Source organism: Eretmochelys imbricata, chromosome 7, assembly GCF_965152235.1.
Source record: "Eretmochelys imbricata isolate rEreImb1 chromosome 7, rEreImb1.hap1, whole genome shotgun sequence".
Classification (NCBI taxonomy): domain Eukaryota; kingdom Metazoa; phylum Chordata; order Testudines; family Cheloniidae; genus Eretmochelys; species Eretmochelys imbricata.
The window spans coordinates 38,123,908-38,144,451 of record NC_135578.1 but is presented as its reverse complement, the minus strand read 5'-3'; the positions used below and the strand labels follow the sequence as shown (position 1 = coordinate 38,144,451).

The 20,544-nt window shown below is 40.7% G+C and overlaps 1 protein-coding gene across 1 annotated transcript in view; it reads left to right on the top strand.

The window, feature by feature from the left end:
- SYN2 (synapsin II) overlaps positions 1 to 20,544 on the top strand; it is a 411,884-nt gene that overhangs the window by 200,903 nt on the left and 190,437 nt on the right. The window contains exons 2-3 of the mRNA XM_077821776.1: positions 14,127 to 14,184; positions 18,934 to 19,025. Of these exons, the coding sequence (XP_077677902.1) occupies positions 14,127 to 14,184; positions 18,934 to 19,025 (150 nt within the window). The remainder of the gene's footprint in view (positions 1 to 14,126; positions 14,185 to 18,933; positions 19,026 to 20,544) is intronic.

Here is a 20,544-nt window from a genome sequence, read left to right as displayed (position 1 = left end):
TTTTCTTGACCTGCTGCTCACAAACCGGGAAGAATTAGTAGGGGAAGCAAAAGTGGATGGGAATCTGGGAGGCAGTGACCATGAGTTGGTTGAGTTCAGGATCCTGACACAGGGAAGAAAGGTAAGCAGCAGGATACGGACCCTGGACTTCAGGAAAGCAGACTTCGACTCCCTCAGGGAACGGATGGGTAGGATCCCCTGGTGGACTAACATGAAGGGGAAAGGAGTCCAGGAGAGCTGGCTGTATTTCAAGGAATCCCTGTTGAGGTTATAGGGACAAACCATCCCGATGTGTCGAAAGAATAGTAAATATGGCAGGCGACCAGCTTGGCTTAACGGTGAAATCCTAGCGGATCTTAAACATAAAAAAGACGCTTACAAGAAGTGGAAGGTTGGACATATGACCAGGGAAGAGTATAAAAATATTGCTCGGGCATGTAGGAATGAAATCAGGAGGGCCAAATCACACCTGGAGCTGCAGCTAGCAAGAGATGTCAGGAGTAACAAGAAGGGTTTCTTCAGGTATGTTGGCAACAAGAAGAAAGCCAAGGAAAGTGTGGGCCCCTTACTGAATGAGGGAGGCAACCTAGTGACAGAGAATGTGGAAAAAGCTAATGTACTGAATGCTTTTTTTGCCTCTGTCTTCACTAACAAGGTCAGCTCCCAGACTGCTGCACTGGGCATCACAACATGGGGAGTAGATGGCCAGCCCTCTGTGGAGAAAGAGGTGGTTAGGGACTATTTAGAAAAGCTGAACGTGCACAAGTCCATGGGGCCGGACGAGTTGCATCCGAGAGTGCTAAAGGAATTGGCGGCTGTGATTGCAGAGCCATTGGCCATTATCTTTGAAAACTCGTGGCGAACGGGGGAAGTCCCAGATGACTGGAAAAAGGCTAATGTAGTGCCAATCTTTAAAAAAGGGAAGGAGAAGAATCCTGGGAACTACAGGCCAGTCAGCCTCACCTCAGTCCCCGGAAAAATCATGGAGCAGGTCCTCAAAGAATCAATCCTGAAGCACTTACATGAGAGGAAAGTGATCAGGAACAGTCAGCATGGATTCACCAAGGGAAGGTCATGCCTGGCTAATCTAATAGCCTTCTATGATGAGATTACTGGTTCTGTGGATGAAGGGAAAGCAGTGGATGTATTGTTTCTTGACTTTAGCACGGTCTCCCACAGTGTTCTTGGCAGCAAGTTAAAGAAATATGGGCTGGATGAATGCACTATAAGGTGGGTAGAAAGTTGGCTAGATTGTCGGGCTCAACGGGTAGCGATCAATGGCTCCATGTCTAGTTGGCAGCCGGTGTCAAGTGGAGTGCCCCAGGGGTCGGTCCTGGGGCCGTTTTGTTCAATATCTTCATAAATGATCTGGAGGATGGTGTGGATTGCACTCTCAGCAAATTTGCAGATGATACTAAACTGGGAGGAGTGGTAGATACGCTGGAGGGCAGGGATAGGATACAGAGGGACCTAGACAAATTGGAGGATTGGGCCAAAAGAAATCTGATGAGGTTCAATAAGGATAACTGCAGGGTCCTGCACTTAGGACGGAAGAACCCAGTGCACCGCTACAGACTAGGGACCGAATGGCTAGGCAGCAGTTCTGCGGAAAAGGACCTAGGGGTGACAGTGGACGAGAAGCTGGATATGAGTCAGCAGTGTGCCCTTGTTGCCAAGAAGGCCAATGGCATTTTGGGATGTATAAGTAGGGGCATAGCGAGCAGATCAAGGGACGTGATCGTTCCCCTCTATTCGACATTGGTGAGGCCTCATCTGGAGTACTGTGTCCAGTTTTGGGCCCCACACTACAAGAAGGATGTGGATAAATTGGAGAGAGTCCAGCGAAGGGCAACAAAAATGATTAGGGGTCTGGAACACGAGTTATGAGGAGAGGCTGAGGGAACTGGGATTGTTTAGTCTGCGGAAGAGAAGAATGAGGGGGGATTTGATAGCTGCTTTCAACTACCTGAGAGGTGGTTCCAGAGAGGATGGTTCTAGACTATTCTCAGTGGTAGAAGAGGACAGGACAAGGAGTAATGGTCACAAGTTGCAGTGGGGGAGGTTTAGGTTGGATATTAGGAAAAACTTTTTCACTGGGAGGGTAGTGAAGCACTGGAATGCGTTACCTAGGGAGGTGGTAGAATCTCCTTCCTTTGAAGTTTTTAAGGTCAGGCTTGACAAAGCCCTGGCTGGGATGATTTAATTGGGGATTGGTCCTGCTTTGAGCAGGGGGTTGGACTAGATGACCTCCTGAGGTCCCTTCCAACCCTGATATTCTATGATTCTATGACAGGGAAATGTACTAGAAGCTATTTAATACAATTAAATCTACCCCAGCAGTTGTACAGCTGCCTAGGCAGGAGAATCCTCTCTGGACAAGTGTCTGCTCTGTCCCTATTCAGTTCTTCAGCCACCACCTGGATTTGGGGGACATGATCAGCCATCCCCTGGCATGCTAAGGGATGTGAACAATGCCAGACCCCACCCTTTCCTGGAGATCAGTACAACCATTCTAATCACTTTGGGGAGGAGTGCAGTGTGGTTATAGAAACATAGGTCTGGAAGGAATCTCAAGATGACATCAGTAAGGCAGCTTAAGTATATGATGAGTGGGAGCTTCAGTTTTTTCATAGTTTTTTCACAGGGCACCTCTTCTCTGCTCCTACTCATAGAAATGGAAAAGACCTTATTTTTTCCATCCTTCTGCCAGTGGAGGATTGTTTCCTAGAGCAATTTACTAGTGCTCCATTGAGTCTAGTTTTAAGTGTCCCAAGTGATGGGGCTTTCACCCCATCCCTTGGAAGACTATTACACAACCTAATATAATCAGATAAATCAGAGATGGAAAAGACCGGTTAAAATGATAGATTTATCATTGTGATACGTTATGGTTTTGTATGTTGTCTGGAATGAGCAATCATGAAATAATACCCACTGGGACCATGGTCTTTCCATGGAACTTAGTTTTCTTGCCAGTAATGCTATTTCCATATGTTCAGATGTACAAGGTTGGTGTAAGGAGAGCTGAGACAGTGATTATAGGTTATACACATGAAGGGAAGAACAAGGCATATTTTATTGGGGGAGCCATCCAGATGCAAAGGAATCTTGACCACGGTTGGATAACAGTAAGCAGTAAAAAAGCTGTCCTAAAAGCCATGTCCCTGACAAATGAAGCACATGCCCCCTCCCCCCCCCCCCCAAAAAAAAGTCAAGGGTGTGCTTCTCTGATACCTTGTGGAAAGATGCTAGTGTTTTTTATGTGAAACTTTTTCTCCTCAAAAGGCTAGGATATGACCCAGAATGGGGAGGTGTAGTTAGTCATGTCACACACAGAAGTTAAGAAAATAATGTTACTTGTGTTATTAACAAGAAATTTCACTGAGGGTTTCCATGAGGTGTCAAACCACATGGTAAATCACTGGAAAGAATAACCTGTATGTCTTTGGCATTATGTGCTTTCAATTGAATAGGGCCTTTTTTTTCCCCCCTGAATCGGTGATTAATAACTGCCCTGACTGAACTGTGAGCTATGGGATCTGTTAAAAAATCCATGTTACTCAGTACAGAGCCAGTAGTCTAGAAGACTGGTGATAGACATCATCAGTCTAATCGGTTCTGTCTCAATAGGTTAAAACTCTTGCATAAGCCAGTATAAATGTCATTTCTGGAAAAGGTGTCCTAGCACTTACATTATAGTAGTCAACTGTCTTTTAAAAAGCCATTCTTGTATTAAGTTGTTTTTGATAGTGTTAGAAATTCATAAGGGTTTGAGAGTAATGCAAAATGCTGAATGGATTAGATGTTCAAACAGTAATCACATAATGTGACCAGAAGAAGGGAAAATAGCATCTTTTAAATTAAAGAAAAGGAGTACTTGTGGCACCTTAGAGACTAACCAATTTATTTGAGCATGAGCTTTCGTAGCTCACGAAAGCTCATGCTCAAATAAATTGGTTAGTCTCTAAGGTGCCACAAGTATTTCTTTTCTTTTTGCGAATACAGACTAACACGGCTGTTACTCTGAAACCTTTTAAATTAAAGCAGACCTTAGAAGCTTCTGTGTTATATTTGGTGTCCAAACATCTTTAAAGACTTGGCATTAATTAATATCAGTATAAGTAAGTCATATTGAAGACTTTTTGTCTATTGCAGTAGTGCTGAAGTTCTGATCAAAAATAAACTACAGCATAATGTATTGACAATCGTGATTATTATCCTATTGTATTTGTGTTATATGTTGAAAATATAACCATACTAGCATTGTAGTTATTCCATATGATAAGCTTCATTAACCAAACTATCATATCATGAACTGATCCAAAGCCCATTGAGGTCAAGAGAAAGACTCACATTGATTTCAATGGGCTTTGTAACAGGCCCATATAATTAAATGACTGTGCACATCTTATTGGACATTTTCCTTTGATACCAGTTCCTTTCAGCTTCAGCACATTTTCAAAGCACTACACAACATAACACCATACAACACAATTATACTGTGAGCATTTGTAAAAGAAGTGATTTTCTTTAAAATTTTCTCGATTGCAAGTCCATCTTAAGTGATCACTCTCCTTACAGTGTGCATGATAAACATCCATTTTTTCATGTTCTGTGTGTATATAAATCTCCTTACTGTATTTTCCACTGAACGCATCTGATGAAGTGAGCTGCAGCTCACGAAAGCTTATGATCAGATAAATTGGTTAGTCTCTAAGGTGCCACAAGTACTCCTTTTCTTTCTTAGAATATTTTTCAGGAGATCACAATACAGAAGTAATCTGGAAATGAACTGGTTGAATTCTAGGCAAAAATAAAAGATAAGCATTAATCCAGGAACTAATTCTTCGTCTTACCACAATCAGTGTGAAAATAACAGAAATTACCACCTGTTTCATTCTCGATACCCTAACACAGTGGTGTGCAAACTTTTCCAGTCGCGCCCCCACCCCCACCATTAACAGAATCTATACATGCCCACGCTCCATTTCTGTACAGTCAAGGCTTCCACAACAGTGGAGCTTGGGCTAGGGGAGGAGCTGGGGTTAGCGGTAGAGCTGGTCTGGGGGCAAAGACAGAATGAGGGCAAAGCTGAGCTGGGGGTGGAGTGGGGTTGGGGGTGGAATGGGACTGGGGACATACCTGGCTTGGAGGCAGAGCTGAGCCTGGAGGTGGAGCTGGTCTGGAGGTGAAGCAGGGCTGGAAGCATGGCGCTCCTTCCCCTTCTCCCTTCTCCTGTGGGAGCTAGCTCGAGCACTGCTGCGCACCCCCTCCCATCTCCCACAAACATTCCTCTGGTTTGGGGACCACTGCCCTAACATGTTCTTTGTATTGTGCTTTATGAGCTTACATTGACTGTGTAAACTGCATCATAATGAACAGGATTAGACCAGATTTCATATAACAAAGCTGGAGATGTTAGGTTGCACAACATAAGTGAAATATTGTATCTTTAAAGACTTAGATTTAAATGTATTAGACTGTGTATAAAAACCTTCGTTCATTGCATAGTTCAATACTTTTCCACCTAAAGATTAAGAAGCATATTCTACGTAGAACTATAGCAGTATAGAGGCTGCTGAAAGCTCTTAAATGCATATAGTACTGTTGGTAAACCAGATTTTTGAAATCTGCAGTGTAAATCTGATTGCAGCATCTTACTTAAAGTACACTTATGTTCTAGATGGTGCTAATGTTCTAACTAATGCACTAACTTTTGTCTAATTAAATTGATGCTGCACTCCATTGTATACACTGTTCTTCCCATTGAACGTGGTCATCATGTTATCCAAATGGCAAAAGTGACACTCAGAACATTAATGATCCATTCTGAAGTCAGACCACATATGTGTGTTGATACTGTAGTGACATGAAATGTGAATTACACATCTTAGATCAAATGGAACAGGAGCATTGTGAAAGTTGTTCTTATTCACACATGCTCACACTGAAGTGAGTAAGACTCCTCATATGAGCAAGGGCTTGCTGGACTGCGTCCCATATTTGTACTGAATGCAGGGTTTTGGCTTTAGTGAGCCTAGTGTGTGTTTGCTGTGCATTGTGCTGCCATTTCAAATAGTCAAGATTGAGGCACTGAAACATTACTATGTGTCATCAGATGGTTCTATTGTTGACCCTGTTGTTAGTTGTGTTTTAAAAGAATGCGTAAGCAGGTAGATCTTGAAGAAATGCTTATTGTTACCTGTGGTGTAATTCTTCTTTGATGCTGAAATATATCATAGCTTCTTCCTGCCTAAATCTCTCTCAAAGTCATTTTAAAGGGTAGCTACTGCCTAGAGGTTATACCCCGATAACTACACAAAACATGGTGCCAAAAAACAATAGATGGGTGATTTCTGATGATTTTTACTTCGCAGGGGTGAGTTTAATTTTGTTGAGTGTTTTAAATTCAACTTGCTAGATGAAAAGGTAGTGTCCATAACACTCACAAAAATATGTATTAATGTTGGCTTTGGATAAATATTCCTCTGCCAGTAAATAATATTAAGCAAATTTATTCTTAAGACATAAGAAGGTGTTGAAATGAAACAAAGAACTGTGTGTGTGGTGGGGGGTGGGGAAGAGAATGTGTGCATGCTTGCTAGAAAATACTTATTTCCAGGTCTTCAGCACACCTTTCAGAACCTATCATTTCAGGGGAGCAGCGTGTTCCAGTGGACAGGGACTCGGGATACATAGATTTTATTCCTGATTGCCATGGATCTTGGGCAAATCACTTAACTTCCAGGTGCTAAGACTCATAGGCTTTAAGGCCTGAAGGGACCATCATGATCATCTAGTCTGACCTTCTGCACATTGCAGGCCACAGAACCTCACCCACCCACTCCTGAAATAGACCCATAACTCTGGCTGAGTTTTTGAAGTCCTCAAATCATGGTTTAAAGACTTCAAGTTACAGAGAATCCACCATTTACACTAGTTTAAACCTGCAAGTGACCCAAGCACCATGCTGTAGAGAAAGGCCAAAAAACTCCAGGGTCTCTGGCAATCTGACGTCATGAAAATTCCTTCCCGACCCCAAACATAGCAGTCTGTTGAAACCCTGAACATTTTGGCAAGATCCAACAGACAGACACCAGGAAAGAATTGTCTATAGTATCTTAGAGCCCTCCCCATCTAGTGGCCCATCACTGGCCATTGGGGATATTTGCTCCTAGTAGTCACAGATTGGATATATACCATTGTAGACTTCATCTTACCATCCCCTCCATATCAAGCTCAGTCTTGAAGCCTGTTAGGGTTTTTGCCCCCACTGCTCCCCTTGGAAGGCTGTTCCAGATCTTAACTCTTCTGACGGTTAGAAACCTTCAAGCCTAAAATTGTTGATCGCCGTTGATATCCATTTGTTCTGGTGTCAACGCTGAGGCTTAACTTAACTCCTCTCCCTTCCTGGTATTTATCCTTCTGATGTATTTATAGAGAGCAATCATATCTCCCCTCAGCCTTCGTTTGGTTAGGCTAAACAAGCCAAGCTCTTTGAGTCTTCTCTCATAAAGTAGGTTTTCCATTCCTCTGATCATCCTAGTAGCCCTTTTGTGCACCTGTTCCAGTTTGAATTCATCTTTCTTAAAAATGGGAGACCAGAATTGCATATAGTATTCCATATGAAGTCTCATCAGTGCCTTGTATAATGATACTCACACTTCCTACTAGAAATACTTCAGATCCTAGGATCACATTGGCAGCCCATAGTCATCCTATTATCAACCAGTACATCCAGGTCTTTCTCATCCTCTGTCACTTCCAATTGATATGTCTCTAGCTTACAGGAAAAATTCTTATGGTTGGTCTCTAAGTATATGACCTTGCACTTTGCACTATTAAATTTCATCCCATTTCTGTTACTCCAATTTTCAAAGTCATTCAGATCTCCTTGTATGATATTCTGGTTCTCCTCTATATTGGCAATACCTTCCAACTTTGTGTCATCTGCAATTTTACTAGCACATTTCCACTTTTTGTGCCAAAGTCATTGGTCCCAAGACTGATCCTTGAGGAACACCACTAGTAACCTCCTTCCAGTCTGACAGTTCACCTTCAGTGTGACCATTGTAGTCTCACCTTTAACCAATTCTTTATCCACCTTTCAATTCTCATATTAATCCCCATCTTCTCCAGTTTAGCTAATAATTTCCCATGTGGAACTGTATCAAATGTGTTACTGAAATCCAGGTAGATTAGATCTACTGCATTTCCTTTGTCTAAAAAATCAGTTATCTTCTCAAAGAAAGAGATCAGTTTGGTCTGGCACTATCTACCTTTTATAAAACCATGCTGTATTTGATCCCAGTTACTGTTTACCTCAATGTTTTTTACTGCTTTCTCTTTCAAAATTTGTTCTAAGACTTTGCATACAATTGAGGTTAAGCTAACAGTCATGTAGTTTACTGGATCAGTTTTTTTCCCCTTTCTTTAAAATAGATACTATATAAGCAATCCTCCCATCAGAGGGTATGACCCTGAGTTTACAGATTCATAAAAAACCTGTGGTATTGGGCTTACCATTTCATGTTCCAGTTCTTTTAATATTCTTGGATGGAGATTATCCAGGCCCTGCAGTTTAGTCCCCTTAAGATGTTTGAGTTTAACTTCTACCTCGGATGAGGTAATTTCTACTTCCATATCCCCATTTCCATTAGCCGCCCTGCCACTACCCCTTAGCTCCTCAGTACCTTTATTAAAAATTCAGGCAGAGTATTTGTTTAGGTGCTGGGCCATGCCTAGATTATCTTTAATCTCCACCCCCATCTCAGTGCTTTGCGAGCCCACTGCTTCTTTCCCTGTTTTTTGTTTTTTTTATTTATATGGCTATAGAACATTTTACTATTGGTTTTAATTTCCCTTGCAGGTCCAACTCCGGTTGGCTTTTGGCAATTCTCTCTTTTTCCCTAAACTTTCTGACCTCTAAGAGGTAGCTTTCCTTGCTGATCCATCCCATCTTCCATTCCTTGAAGCCTTTCTGCTTTCTCTTAATCACCTGTTTGAGATGACTGCTCATCCAGCTTGGTCTGCAATCCTCACCTTTCAATTTTTTTCCCTTGCGTTGGATGCAGGCTTAAGATAGTTTCTGCAGCTTTGACTTAAGGTAATTCCAAGTTTCCTCCACAGTCGATCCTTGAGTTCTGCAGTCCAGTCCATTTCCCTGCTAATTCTCTTAATTATTTTAAGTTTGTCCTTTTGAAATCAAGGACCCTACTTGCAGATCTTTTTGTTTATCTTTCCATTTACAGGATTAAGCCCTTACACTGTAAATGTTCAGGACAGGGGCCATGTCTTCCTCTATGATCTGTGCAGTGCTCTGCAGTTGTTGGTACTAAACAAATAACATACGCCAGATAAAAACGAGAAAAGCTAACCACAGTTCTGTGTTTTGGAAACTACCTCACCACTGTTTTTTCTCATACATATTTTTTCTAAGTGACGTCTACTCTAGGTTTATAAGTATTGAAATGTAATGTAAAAAATGAGATTAGTCAGCAAAACTGTAACTAAAAAGAATGTGTATAGAGTTAGCACAAGTTAATAAAGAAGCACAGAAAGGATGCACTGGAGTCCCTAACAGCATTAGGTGGTTTTATTATTTATTACTATTAATGTTATTTCATTTGTATTATTTTAGCACCCAGGTGCCCCAGATGTGGACAAGACCCTATTGTACTAGGCACTGTACCATCACAGAACAAAAAGAGCTCATGTCCCAGAGAGCTTACAGTCTAAGACAAGAAACAACAAATAGATACAGACAGACCAGTGCAGGAGAGTATAAGGAAGCAATGAGATGTTAGTGGTCAGCAAGATAAAAGAGGGTCACATTTTCTGAAGCATTCAACATTGCCTTAACTTTCCCCCACTGAAGTCAATGGCCAGTGTCTTCATTTGGGGTCAGAAGTAGTCCAACAATGAGGACTTCGGAAAATCTCCCTCTAATTACCATTTATATCATTTTAAGCCTCATTTCTGCTTTGCACACATGTGTAACTTCATGCACTAGAGTGGACTCCAAGGGACTACTCACATGCACAATGTTAAGTTTGAGCATAAAGTTTGCAGGACTAGGTCCCTGGACTATATTTTTTAAAGTTATACTTATGTCCAATGATCTATTGTTTTCTATGCGGAATAGATGTTAAAATATAGAGTATGTCTATCCAAGACCTCTGCGACTTGTACTTCAGTCTTAAATAGTTTTAAAATCTGAACATTGATGATAGGTGCAACCTTCTCATTCATCATTATGTAACAATTGCATTAATTAGCTAATATAAGGGTTTGAGTGGTGACTTGCAGTTACTGGAGGTTGGACTATTGTGGCTTGCAAAACTCACTCAGGAAAATACATGTATCTTCATATTGTCCATTTCTCCCCCCAGAAGGGAACCCTGCTATTCTTCTGTTTAATCAATACCTTAGTTTGGGTTTGTAATCAGGGCCAGTTTTCATGCTTTCTTGCTCTATAGGGGATGCTTTGTGATATGATAAGGTGCTATAGAAATGTATATTCTTGTTTTCATAATTTGAGGGTCCAATGTAATGTCCCTGTGTTAAAAGGAAAACATTGCAGGGCTTTGTTATTTATCCAGGTGGTGTTCGCAGTGGTGGTGTTGTAGTCATGTTGGTCCCAGCATATATGAGAGTTAAGGTAGGTGAGGTAATATATTTTATTGGACCAACTTCTGTTGGTGAGAGAGTCAAGCTTTTGAGCTTATGTAGAGCTCACCTGAAGAAGAGCTCTGTGTGAGCTTGAAAAATTGTCTCTTTCATGAACCGAAGTTGGTCTGATAAAAGATGTTACCTTACCCACCTTCTCTCCCTTATTTATTCAGCATATTTTAAAATTTTCACTACTTCATTTATTGCTGTTGCCAAAGCTGCATAGCTAGTACTGAGTTCACATTCAGCTGCATCTCTGACAACTATATTGCAGAGTTGTGTGATTTTAAATAAGTGAGATTTTACCCAGAGTATGAAATGTGTAAATATTTTTGCTCATTTTCAGAAGATCCTATATGTAAGTGCTGATGCTGACAACTTCAGTAGAGGACATTAGTATTAATACCTGTCCATTTCCTGTACATTACGTTCTGGCAAGCAACTGTTTATACAGTGAATTTAATAGAGAAAGAAAAAAGTATCCATCATTCTTCTCCCCTCCACACTTGCGCATTACACTATCAACACTGAGTTGTTATTTTTTACTTTCTTCTGATGCAGTATGTTTTGTTAATCTGACAGCTAACAATACTCTCTTAAAAAAAAATACCCGGTTTAGAAATCCTAGCCTTGGTCTCACCTGATTTTCCACGGAAATGTGTCAGTAGCTGAGATGGAGAGATTCACACTCTGCCAAAAGTGATAAGACTGTGGGAATTTCCAACTGTACTTAAGCGAAACTTTGTAAAGAGACCACGACCACCATAGTATGAGCTAATTCTTTCCACCCCCTTTTTTTACTACAAGAACATAAATTTAATAATTGTCTTAAGAAATGTGCAGTCATGTCATTTATGAAGGTTGCTGGGAATAATTAAGGTAGGGTGGTACTGCATTTTCTGTGATTTGAGGGGTAGTTAAATTTGAATTAGGTCCTAGTGCACAGTCAATAAACACATTAAAAATTGCCCAGTGTTTAGTCATCTGATACTAGGGATCCATGACCATAATGTATGTTTTGGTGAGATTCAGAGCAGACTCTCTCAGTAAAATGTCGAGAGCGCGTATGTATGACACATTGCAGTTTTTAATGCTACTATGGAATTAAGTCACTTTAAGTATTTCCAGTTCCATCATGTTTAACATTTGTTGTCAGGCTCCAGATGGCATCACTTAGCACTTACTATTACTGTTTATTTTCAAAGCTGAAGTCATTTGTTGAAATGTGAATCATGCCAGAGATCAGTTGTTTAATGATTGCCTCATCCAAAGGATGTTTAAAAAGAAAAGATGAATCTAATGGACAGTATTTAACCTAAATTGAGATGTAGTACATGTGCCAATATATAAAATAGATCCCAGTCATCTAGAGAAATAAATGACTCCTGCTGTTTCTTTGAAAGATGAACTTTAAAAAAAAACGATTTTACAAACTTTTAGTTCCATTTCCTCAGCCATGGAATTAATCAGTTCTTGGCATTTGTTAGAGAAAACAATGTGAGACTGGAGATATCTTTAAATGGTCTTTTGAAACTTATTCATAAAGCTGAATCGTGTTATAAACGTATATTTCAGTATGCCAAAAGGCAGACTTGTTGTAACATTAATTTCTGGAACCAACGTAGTTCTATTTAAATTAAAATCATTTTACACTGTATCACATATCATATATACCTCATCCATGACTGAACAGAACCCCTTCCTGCTCCTAATGAAATCAACAGGAGTTTTGCAGTTGGAGTCTGTGGAGCAGGAATAGGCTGTTAGCATTTTATAAAAGCTAAGTCCCTAATTTTCTAATGGGAACCTGTCTGGACAATTAAGCTACACACTGTTGTACACCTAAGATCTTTTTCTGAGGAGCTGTGCACCTGTGGCTATGCTCTGCATCTTTTGAAAATCAGGCCTTCTGTTCCGATATGTACCTGTTATAGTTTTTTTCCAGGACTTATGGGTTCCTTGGATTTGCTGTCATCTTCTGGATGATACAGTACATTAAGACAACCTGAGTTTGCTTTGCTACTGTGGCGAAGTTTCAGAGAATAATTGGGGCAAGGTTAATTAATTAGCTGCTTGCTATACAAAATCCATTTCTTAATTGTTTTTTCTCAGTAAGAAAGATTTTAGTGTAATAAGTGTTGTTGTGGCAGGTGTCAGTTAAACAATTTGTCCCAAGTTCTTTTTTTTATTGTGAAAGCAAGTTTTGACTCTTGGGAAGACATTCTGTGGTGGTGTGGTGGGTTATGTAGTGGGAACTGCTTGAGCAGCAGAAGAGTTTGATCTATGTTTAGAGTCAGTTCTTGAGGCAGAGTTGTTCCTTGAGAGTCAGGGGATCGGTGTTGAACTGAGATGCCTATAAGAAGTCATTGCTATTTGATCATCTCATTTCAAGACTTGTATATGTGTATAAATAAAGCAAATAACATTTGGAATATACCCAGACTCTGCCTTTCTGATTTCTCCTCCACTAGAAACTAACCTGCAAGGCCCTAGACAACTGCTCCCACTCAGCAGAGGCGCAACACTGGTATCAAACGAGACACTGATGTAGGAAGAAGGAGGAACAGTATTATAGTGTTGGTATATGCCTTTGGTTTTCTTACTTTAAGAGCTATGAATATGAAATTCTCATTGGAATCCAAGGCATAAAGTTTTTAAAATAACTACATAGGCTATTTAAGAAATAAAATTAACAGTCTTTGTAAGAGAAGACTGTTTAGGATGCCAATTTGAAGTAAAATCCTCCTCCAAAAATATCTTCCAAAAAAAAGCAAAGCTAAGTAGATAAACAACAAATACAGAGGAACACATTGTCAAAATGTGTTAGTCCTATTTTGTCTCTAGTGGAATATAAATATATTTGAGGTAGGGTAGGTTGATGTGGTAGTGTTGTAAATTGGTCACCCAGATGTTCATTGAGTGCCACATCTAGGGTCATCACTGAAAGTTCATTTAAAAGGCAGATCACAACTCTTTGACATTTTGAGCAGGATTTTGCAGAGTTTGTCATAGAATAGGCTTCTGAGTAAACTGAGAACATACAGATTGACATGATTCATTGTAGGGCCCTTGTTTGCATAAAAGTAAATGGGATTTTGCCATTGTCTTTAATGGAAGTCGGATCACATCTTGTTGTCAGTAACCATTTTATTATTATAATATATATGGATTAAATTGTGTTATAACAACAACATTAGGGATACCTCTTGTGGTGGAAGCAAACTGATTTTTCTATGTACCATGATGGAAAGAAAGAGAGGAGGTGGCTGGTGTGAGAATATGGGTATGTAAAATAGACCAATGTGTAATAATCTGTTATGTATATATATTTATAATATACAGAAAATCATTTGAAAACTAAACCTGGCTACTGACTATTGTTACATGTCCTTTCTCAAGTACACTAATTTGCATGTATTACTGTACATAACTTAGTGACATTTTTCTTTTTCCAGGGTCAAGTGCTTTCGTGGGAAAAAGGTCCATGGGGAATATGACATCAAAGTTGAACAGGTAACTAAACTATTTACTCTAGATGTTACAAATATTTATTTATCATTTTCTATACAGTCCCTTGAAAATTGAGAGTGTGTAAGTGAGTTAAATAGCATGTGAATTTGCTAGCTCTTCTTTTATGGAATTTCTTAAGCAATGCCAAAAGCTTCATGAAAATTTTGCTACTGTTAAATTTTGTTGTGAATTATGAATGTGGCAAGAACAAACTTATTTAATTGGAGGGGTACTTTTGGGGGGGGGCCTTAAGTGCCCACCCCCCATTAACTGTTCTAATGTCCTTGTGGTGGTGACATGGCACATTATAGTCCAGTGTCATGATTCTGGTCCCTTCACTGCTGTGCCTGATCATCCCAACCCTTTCTAAGGCCCTGGGATGCAGCCTCAGGAGACTGCAATAAAAATTTCAAGTATTCATTTTCATTTTAATGCAGCTCTTACTAGAGTATCATCATAGCTTTGCATAGTGGTAAAAATATGAAATGATCAGAAGGGTTAGCTACAGACAACTGATTTCCCAAAGGATGAGTGGGACTGAATGTTGGCTTTTTCTGGTTCACGCTATTGCTGTCTTAATTTTAAAATGTACATGTACCCCAGTGCAGTTTTAGCACTTCTAAAATATGGGGTAAAGCCATATATATCTGCAGAGCCTTAGAAGATTTATACAGATTTCACTTGAATTGGATTTCTGAAAAGGGCAATAAACACATTCTTTGCATGCTTTCAGTGACTGTTTATAAAAGGGACTGTAGCCATGAATCTTTTCCATATTTTGTTGTCACATAAAAGGGATTGTTTTGTCTCTGGAATCTTTTGAATAGGGCCCTGAGAGAACAAAACATCACGAGCCAGGTCCTCAGCTAATGTAAATCCAACATAGCTCTACTGACTTGAATGTAACTACATTGCTTTATGCCAGCTGAGGATCTGATCCACATTTTTAACTCAGAAGCATGGAAAGTCTTGTGGGGATCTGCAGGTGTGTTGTTGGGGTTAGGGAAAAGGGAAGCATATTATCTGGACCTAAAATATAGTTCAGATATACATCCAATCCTGTAGTTCGCATTACCCATGTGGAGTAAGGTTGCCAACTTTCTGATTGCAGAATACCGAACACCCTTGCCCTGCCTGGCCCCCCACTCACTCCATCTCCCCTCCGTCCGTCACCTGCTCTCCCCTACCCTCACTCACTTGCTCATTTTCACTGGACTGGGACAGGGGGTTGGGGTGCAGGAGAGGGTGAGGGTGACAGCTCTGGATGGGGGTGAGGTTTGGGGGTACATGAGGGGGCTCTGAGCTTGGGGGTGAGGCTGTGGGGTTCCAAGTGTGGAAGGGGGCTCTAGGCTGGGGCAGAGGGTTCGGGTGCAGGGGGTGCAGGCTCTGGGTGGGGCTGGGATGAGGGGTTTGGTGTGCAGGAGGGGGTTCTGGGCTGGGGTCAAGGGGTTTGGAGTGCAGGAGGGGGCTCTGGGCTGGTGCAGGGGGTTAATGTGTGGGTGGAGGTGTAGGGTGCAGGCTCCGTGAGAGATTTTGGGTGTGGGAGGGGGCTCAGGGCTGGTGCAGAGTTTGAGGTGCAGGAGATTGGCAGGGGGTTGGCGCTTACCAGCCAGTGGGAGCTGCAGAGCCAGCACTCTGGTTGGGGGCAGTGTGCGGAGCCTCCTGGGTCCCCCTGCATCTAAGAACTGGAGGGAGGACATGCCACCGCTTCCGGAAGCTGCGTGGAGCCAGGGCAGGCAGGGAGCCTGTCTTAGCCCTGCTGCACCACCAACCATACTTTTAACGGCCCGGTCAGCAGTGCTGACTGGAGCTGCCAGGGTTCCTTTTCAACTGGGCATTCCAGCTGAAAACCGAACTCCTGGCATCCCTGGTGTGCTGACACATTGAAGTCATCTGGAGCACCACACAGGCTCAAGGATCCTCTTGGCACAGAGTCTGTTGCAGAGTCGGGACCTGCTTTTTGTGGATGGGACAGTGAAAGTTTGAGGAATTTTTTGTTTTTGTGGACCCTACTAATCCCATGGTAACAGAAGTTTTCTACTGTGCAATTAACCTGAGTCACTGACACCATTTTAATATTTTATAGTTAGTAACTGCCAGCAGTGCATTATCAGCATGTTGGACTTCCTGAACATCATAATGCAGGTAGAGGGTTCAGACACTGAGCAAACAGCATACTGTGGAAATGCAGGACTTGGAAACTGCAAGAAAATTGTAGACTTCTCCCTGTATTGGCACTGGAGCACACAAGTTCATGGAGGGCCCAGAGAAAATGTAGTCTAACAAAAAGATAGATGGGGTACAGTCTCAATCCCCATCGCCACTGAGTGCTGAGCAGGAGGTGGTTCTCAGTGTCACATTTGCCTTACTACTTGCTGCATTTGTTACACACAGTTATACCCAGAAATTGGAGGGCATGTTGCACCTTACGGACAAACTCCGGTGAGATGAGAATCCCGTTCACAGTTGTTCTGAATATTAGAGCACTTTCCTGTACTGTGAAATCTTTTTCCTTCTTTCCAAAATAGATGTCAAGAATTTGGCCCAGTGTCCACTGGGAGCACTTAAGCCCAGTCATTGTATAGAAAAATAAACCTACAGCCTTTCTAGCACTTGTCAAATTTTTAATTCAATGGCAAAACACATGATTAGGATTCTTTGAGAAAGCAAGCCACTGGAATTGGTCGTTTTAACCTGATTAATGAATCAGAAAGATTAGAAGCAAGTATCAGATTAAACATATTCTGAATTATTGTTTCTATAACAGCCTCAGTTCTTAGATGTTATCATAAACATACAGCTAAGGGTAGCATAAAATCCTTCCTTTACCTGTAAAGGGTTAAGAAGCTCAAATAACCTGGTTGGCACCTGACCAAAAGGACCAATAAGAGGAGAAGATACTTTCAAATCTGTGGGGGAAAGTTTTTTGTTTTTTTTTTCTTTGTGTTCTCTCTGGGTCAGTAAGGAACCAGGGCAGGGAAAATACATCTCCTAAAGCTATGTCTGAATTAGCCATCTAAGATTACAAATTGTAAGTAATAGGAAGGAAACGTGTTAGATTATCTTTTGTTGTAGCTTGTGAATTTTCCCTAGGCTAAGAGGGAGGTTAATTCCTGGTGTTGGTTTTTTTTTTTTTTTTTGGTAACTGTAAAGTTTTGCCTAGAGGGGAATCCTCTGTGTTTTGAATCTGATTACCCTGTAAAATTACCTTCCATCCTGATTTTACAGAGGTCCTTGTTTTACATTTTCTTTATTATAAAGTTCTGCTTTTAAGAACCTGGTTGGTTTTTAGTGTCCTAAAAACCCAAGGGGCTGGTCTGTGCTCACCTGGTTTACCTATTTGGTTGGTATATTATTTTCAAGCCTCCCCAGGAAAGGGGGCGAAGGGGGGATATTTTAGGGAAACAGGAACTCCAAGTGGTCCTTTTCCTGAATCTTTGTCTAACTCGCTTGGTGGTGGCAGCAGTACCCATCTAAGGACAAGGAAGGATTTGTGCGTTGGGGAAATTTTTAACCTAAGCTGGTTAATGCGGGTCCCCACATCTGTACCCTAGAGTTCAGAGTGGGGAGGGAATCCTGACAGATGTATATTCATAACTTCCGACATTGCCATTGTAAAGTGTGTATGTTATCAATTTAATTTAAAAACTATGTGCCAAGGGCTTCATCCAGCAAGGTCCAGAGCATTCTGGCCCCTATCCATCAGAGCTCTTAAGCGTGTGTTTAGATTCAATGGGCTAGTCACATGCTTAAAGTTAAGCACATGCTTAAGTGCTTTGATGGATTGGGTCAGATTAGTCAGCACTTTGCATGGCCAAGCTCTGAGGCTCTTACACAAGGTTTACTCAGGCAAACTTCCACTGACTCCAGTTTTCAGTGAGCCTTCTGATGCTTTCTGTATTGGTATCTGGGACAGCAAAGATGCCTTCATTTATCGAACCAAAACATTATAGCTGGGGGCATTTCCATTATTCTGCTGGTCAGTGTTACAATAAAGAGCTGTGGGAGTCTATGTAGATGAAAGACGCGACATATATGAAAAACATCCTGTCCTTTTATTTCAAATAACTGAGGGATCACAGTGTCACTTTACTCACGAACAGTATGGAATTGAATTATTGTCCTTGTAAATGTCACATTTCTAGTGTGCGAAAATATCTTTCTAAGAGAAATTCTGCATTTGTGAATCATGACTGTATAGTGTTGTGCGTAGGATACTTGATGTGGAACCTCTTTAGAAGAAGAATAAATGCACATAATACAGAAAAAGTGTGTATATGTAGGGACATTGATACACATGCTGTAAACAGGTGCTCTGTTTACGTATGGTATTTTCCTCTAATTCATAGTTTGGTAATATGGTTTCTGGACAACACAGGCTATAACTTTAAGTAGTCTCTCTATTAATTTTCCACTGAAATACCACACAGAGTAAAAATAAATATCAACCTTTGATACAGAGATGAAGAAGGAAATATGCTCATCCTGTGTATGAGCCCCAGATAGGCCCTTACCATGGATATATTCATGCTGTAGCCCATTTTTTCTTTTAATATGTTAGAACTGTGGCAAACTTGTGGTGATGTGAATATGCCTGACTTTTTTAGGTGAAAAGTATTTGTTTTCAATACTAGTTATGCTTCATGCACAACATTGGCAATTAAACGCTAATGTTTAAAATAAAGAGAAGGAAGTTAGTTAAAATATGGGTAAAATAAAAGCAGGTTGACTGATCTGAATCTTTTTTCATAGGCACAATTTTCAGAGATCAACTTGATAGCCCATGCTGAGGGCAGTTATGCCGTAGACATCCAAGCATTCCGTAATGGCACCAAAGTTGTCAGGTAAGTTTGAAAAACAAAATAAACAAACAAAAGAACACCTGAATAAAGCATAAGAAGGTGTAACCCTTGAAGGGAAGAATTAACTGGAATTCCTTACTAAAATGCTTGAGTAAGAGGAGATACTTTTCTCTGTAGCTGTACTTGCCACATGTGGTATCCCCACTACAGGGAATTCTGATTCATGAGACAGGCCTCAAATTCTCTGCAGTCAACATCAAGAAAGAAAGCAACCTGGCAGTGTGACGAAACCCAGTTGTGACACTTGTGTGTGAGCAAGTATAACAGTGAGCTGACAAAGGATCTCTTCAGTAAATTGTTACCATTGTTATGGGTGTGGCAACCTAATGGAATTGCCAGGATAGTGTAGAACTAGAACTACTTAGCACTGAAAACTTTAATTTGTTTCCAGTTTTCTTTAAACATTCCTTCTTGTCCCCATAGATTAATTATTAGATTTGTTGACGCTATACTGAAGTGAATGTCACATTGGGCCCAGTGCAGGATCAGGACCTAAATGAAAACAGATCATCTGTTGTAATATGTGCATGGCAGTGTACCTGTATAAATATTTTCTTTGTGTTTTGAAGATGATTGAAACATCACTGATCAGTCACAAGTACTATATTATTGTGAATTTTTCCCTGTGGAGTTTGAAAAGTGTCATAAAGAAAAAATGGTTTTCCATGCTGAAATCTAGTATAAAATCCCCACTTACCCCTGGAGCAAACTTTTTCAATTGGAAGCCTTTTGGGGCTGGAACTGTGTCATCTTGTGTGTCTGAAAAGCTCTTATCCTGCCGCAGGAACTACTGCATTGAAAATAATAATGATTGTTTTACTATGTTTATCCTTTTTAATTTTATTAAAACATATAACTATGTTTCTGCTTACATCCTTTGTCATAAATAAGTGAAAAATCATGCAACTCCTGTGGCAGTCTTTTGGTTAACTATATCTCACCCTTTTTTTAAACTCCACTGTCTGAAGCATTAAATATTAAATATTTGGACCGGTGTAGATCATTTAGAATCATAGAACCATAGGGTTAGAAGGGCCAGGGCCGGGCCATTTAATCTAACCCTCTGCCAAAATGCAGGATTTGTGGTGTCTAAACCATCCAAGACAGATGGCTATCCAGACTCTTTTTGAAAACCTCCAATGAAGGAGCTTCCGTGACTTCCCTAGGCCGTCTGTTCTATTGTCCTACTGTGCTTGCAGTTAGGAAGTTTTTTTTTCTGAGATTGAATCTAAATCTGTTATGCTGTAGTTTGAACCCATTGCTTCTTGTCCTGTCCTCTGTGGCAAGAGAGAGAAATTTTTCTCCATCTTTTTTATAGCAGCCTATAGGAATGCAGAGGTACACGGAAGTGTGTTCTTCAAATGTTCAGCTGACAAGAAACCTCGTTTAAGCCACTTTTTAGTGTATGGGCCAGATAACAGGATGTGCACCATGTCCCTTTGTTTGCCCTAAGTCAATCTCTTAGAAGGAGGACACAGGAAGAGCTCCACTTTCAGGGTGA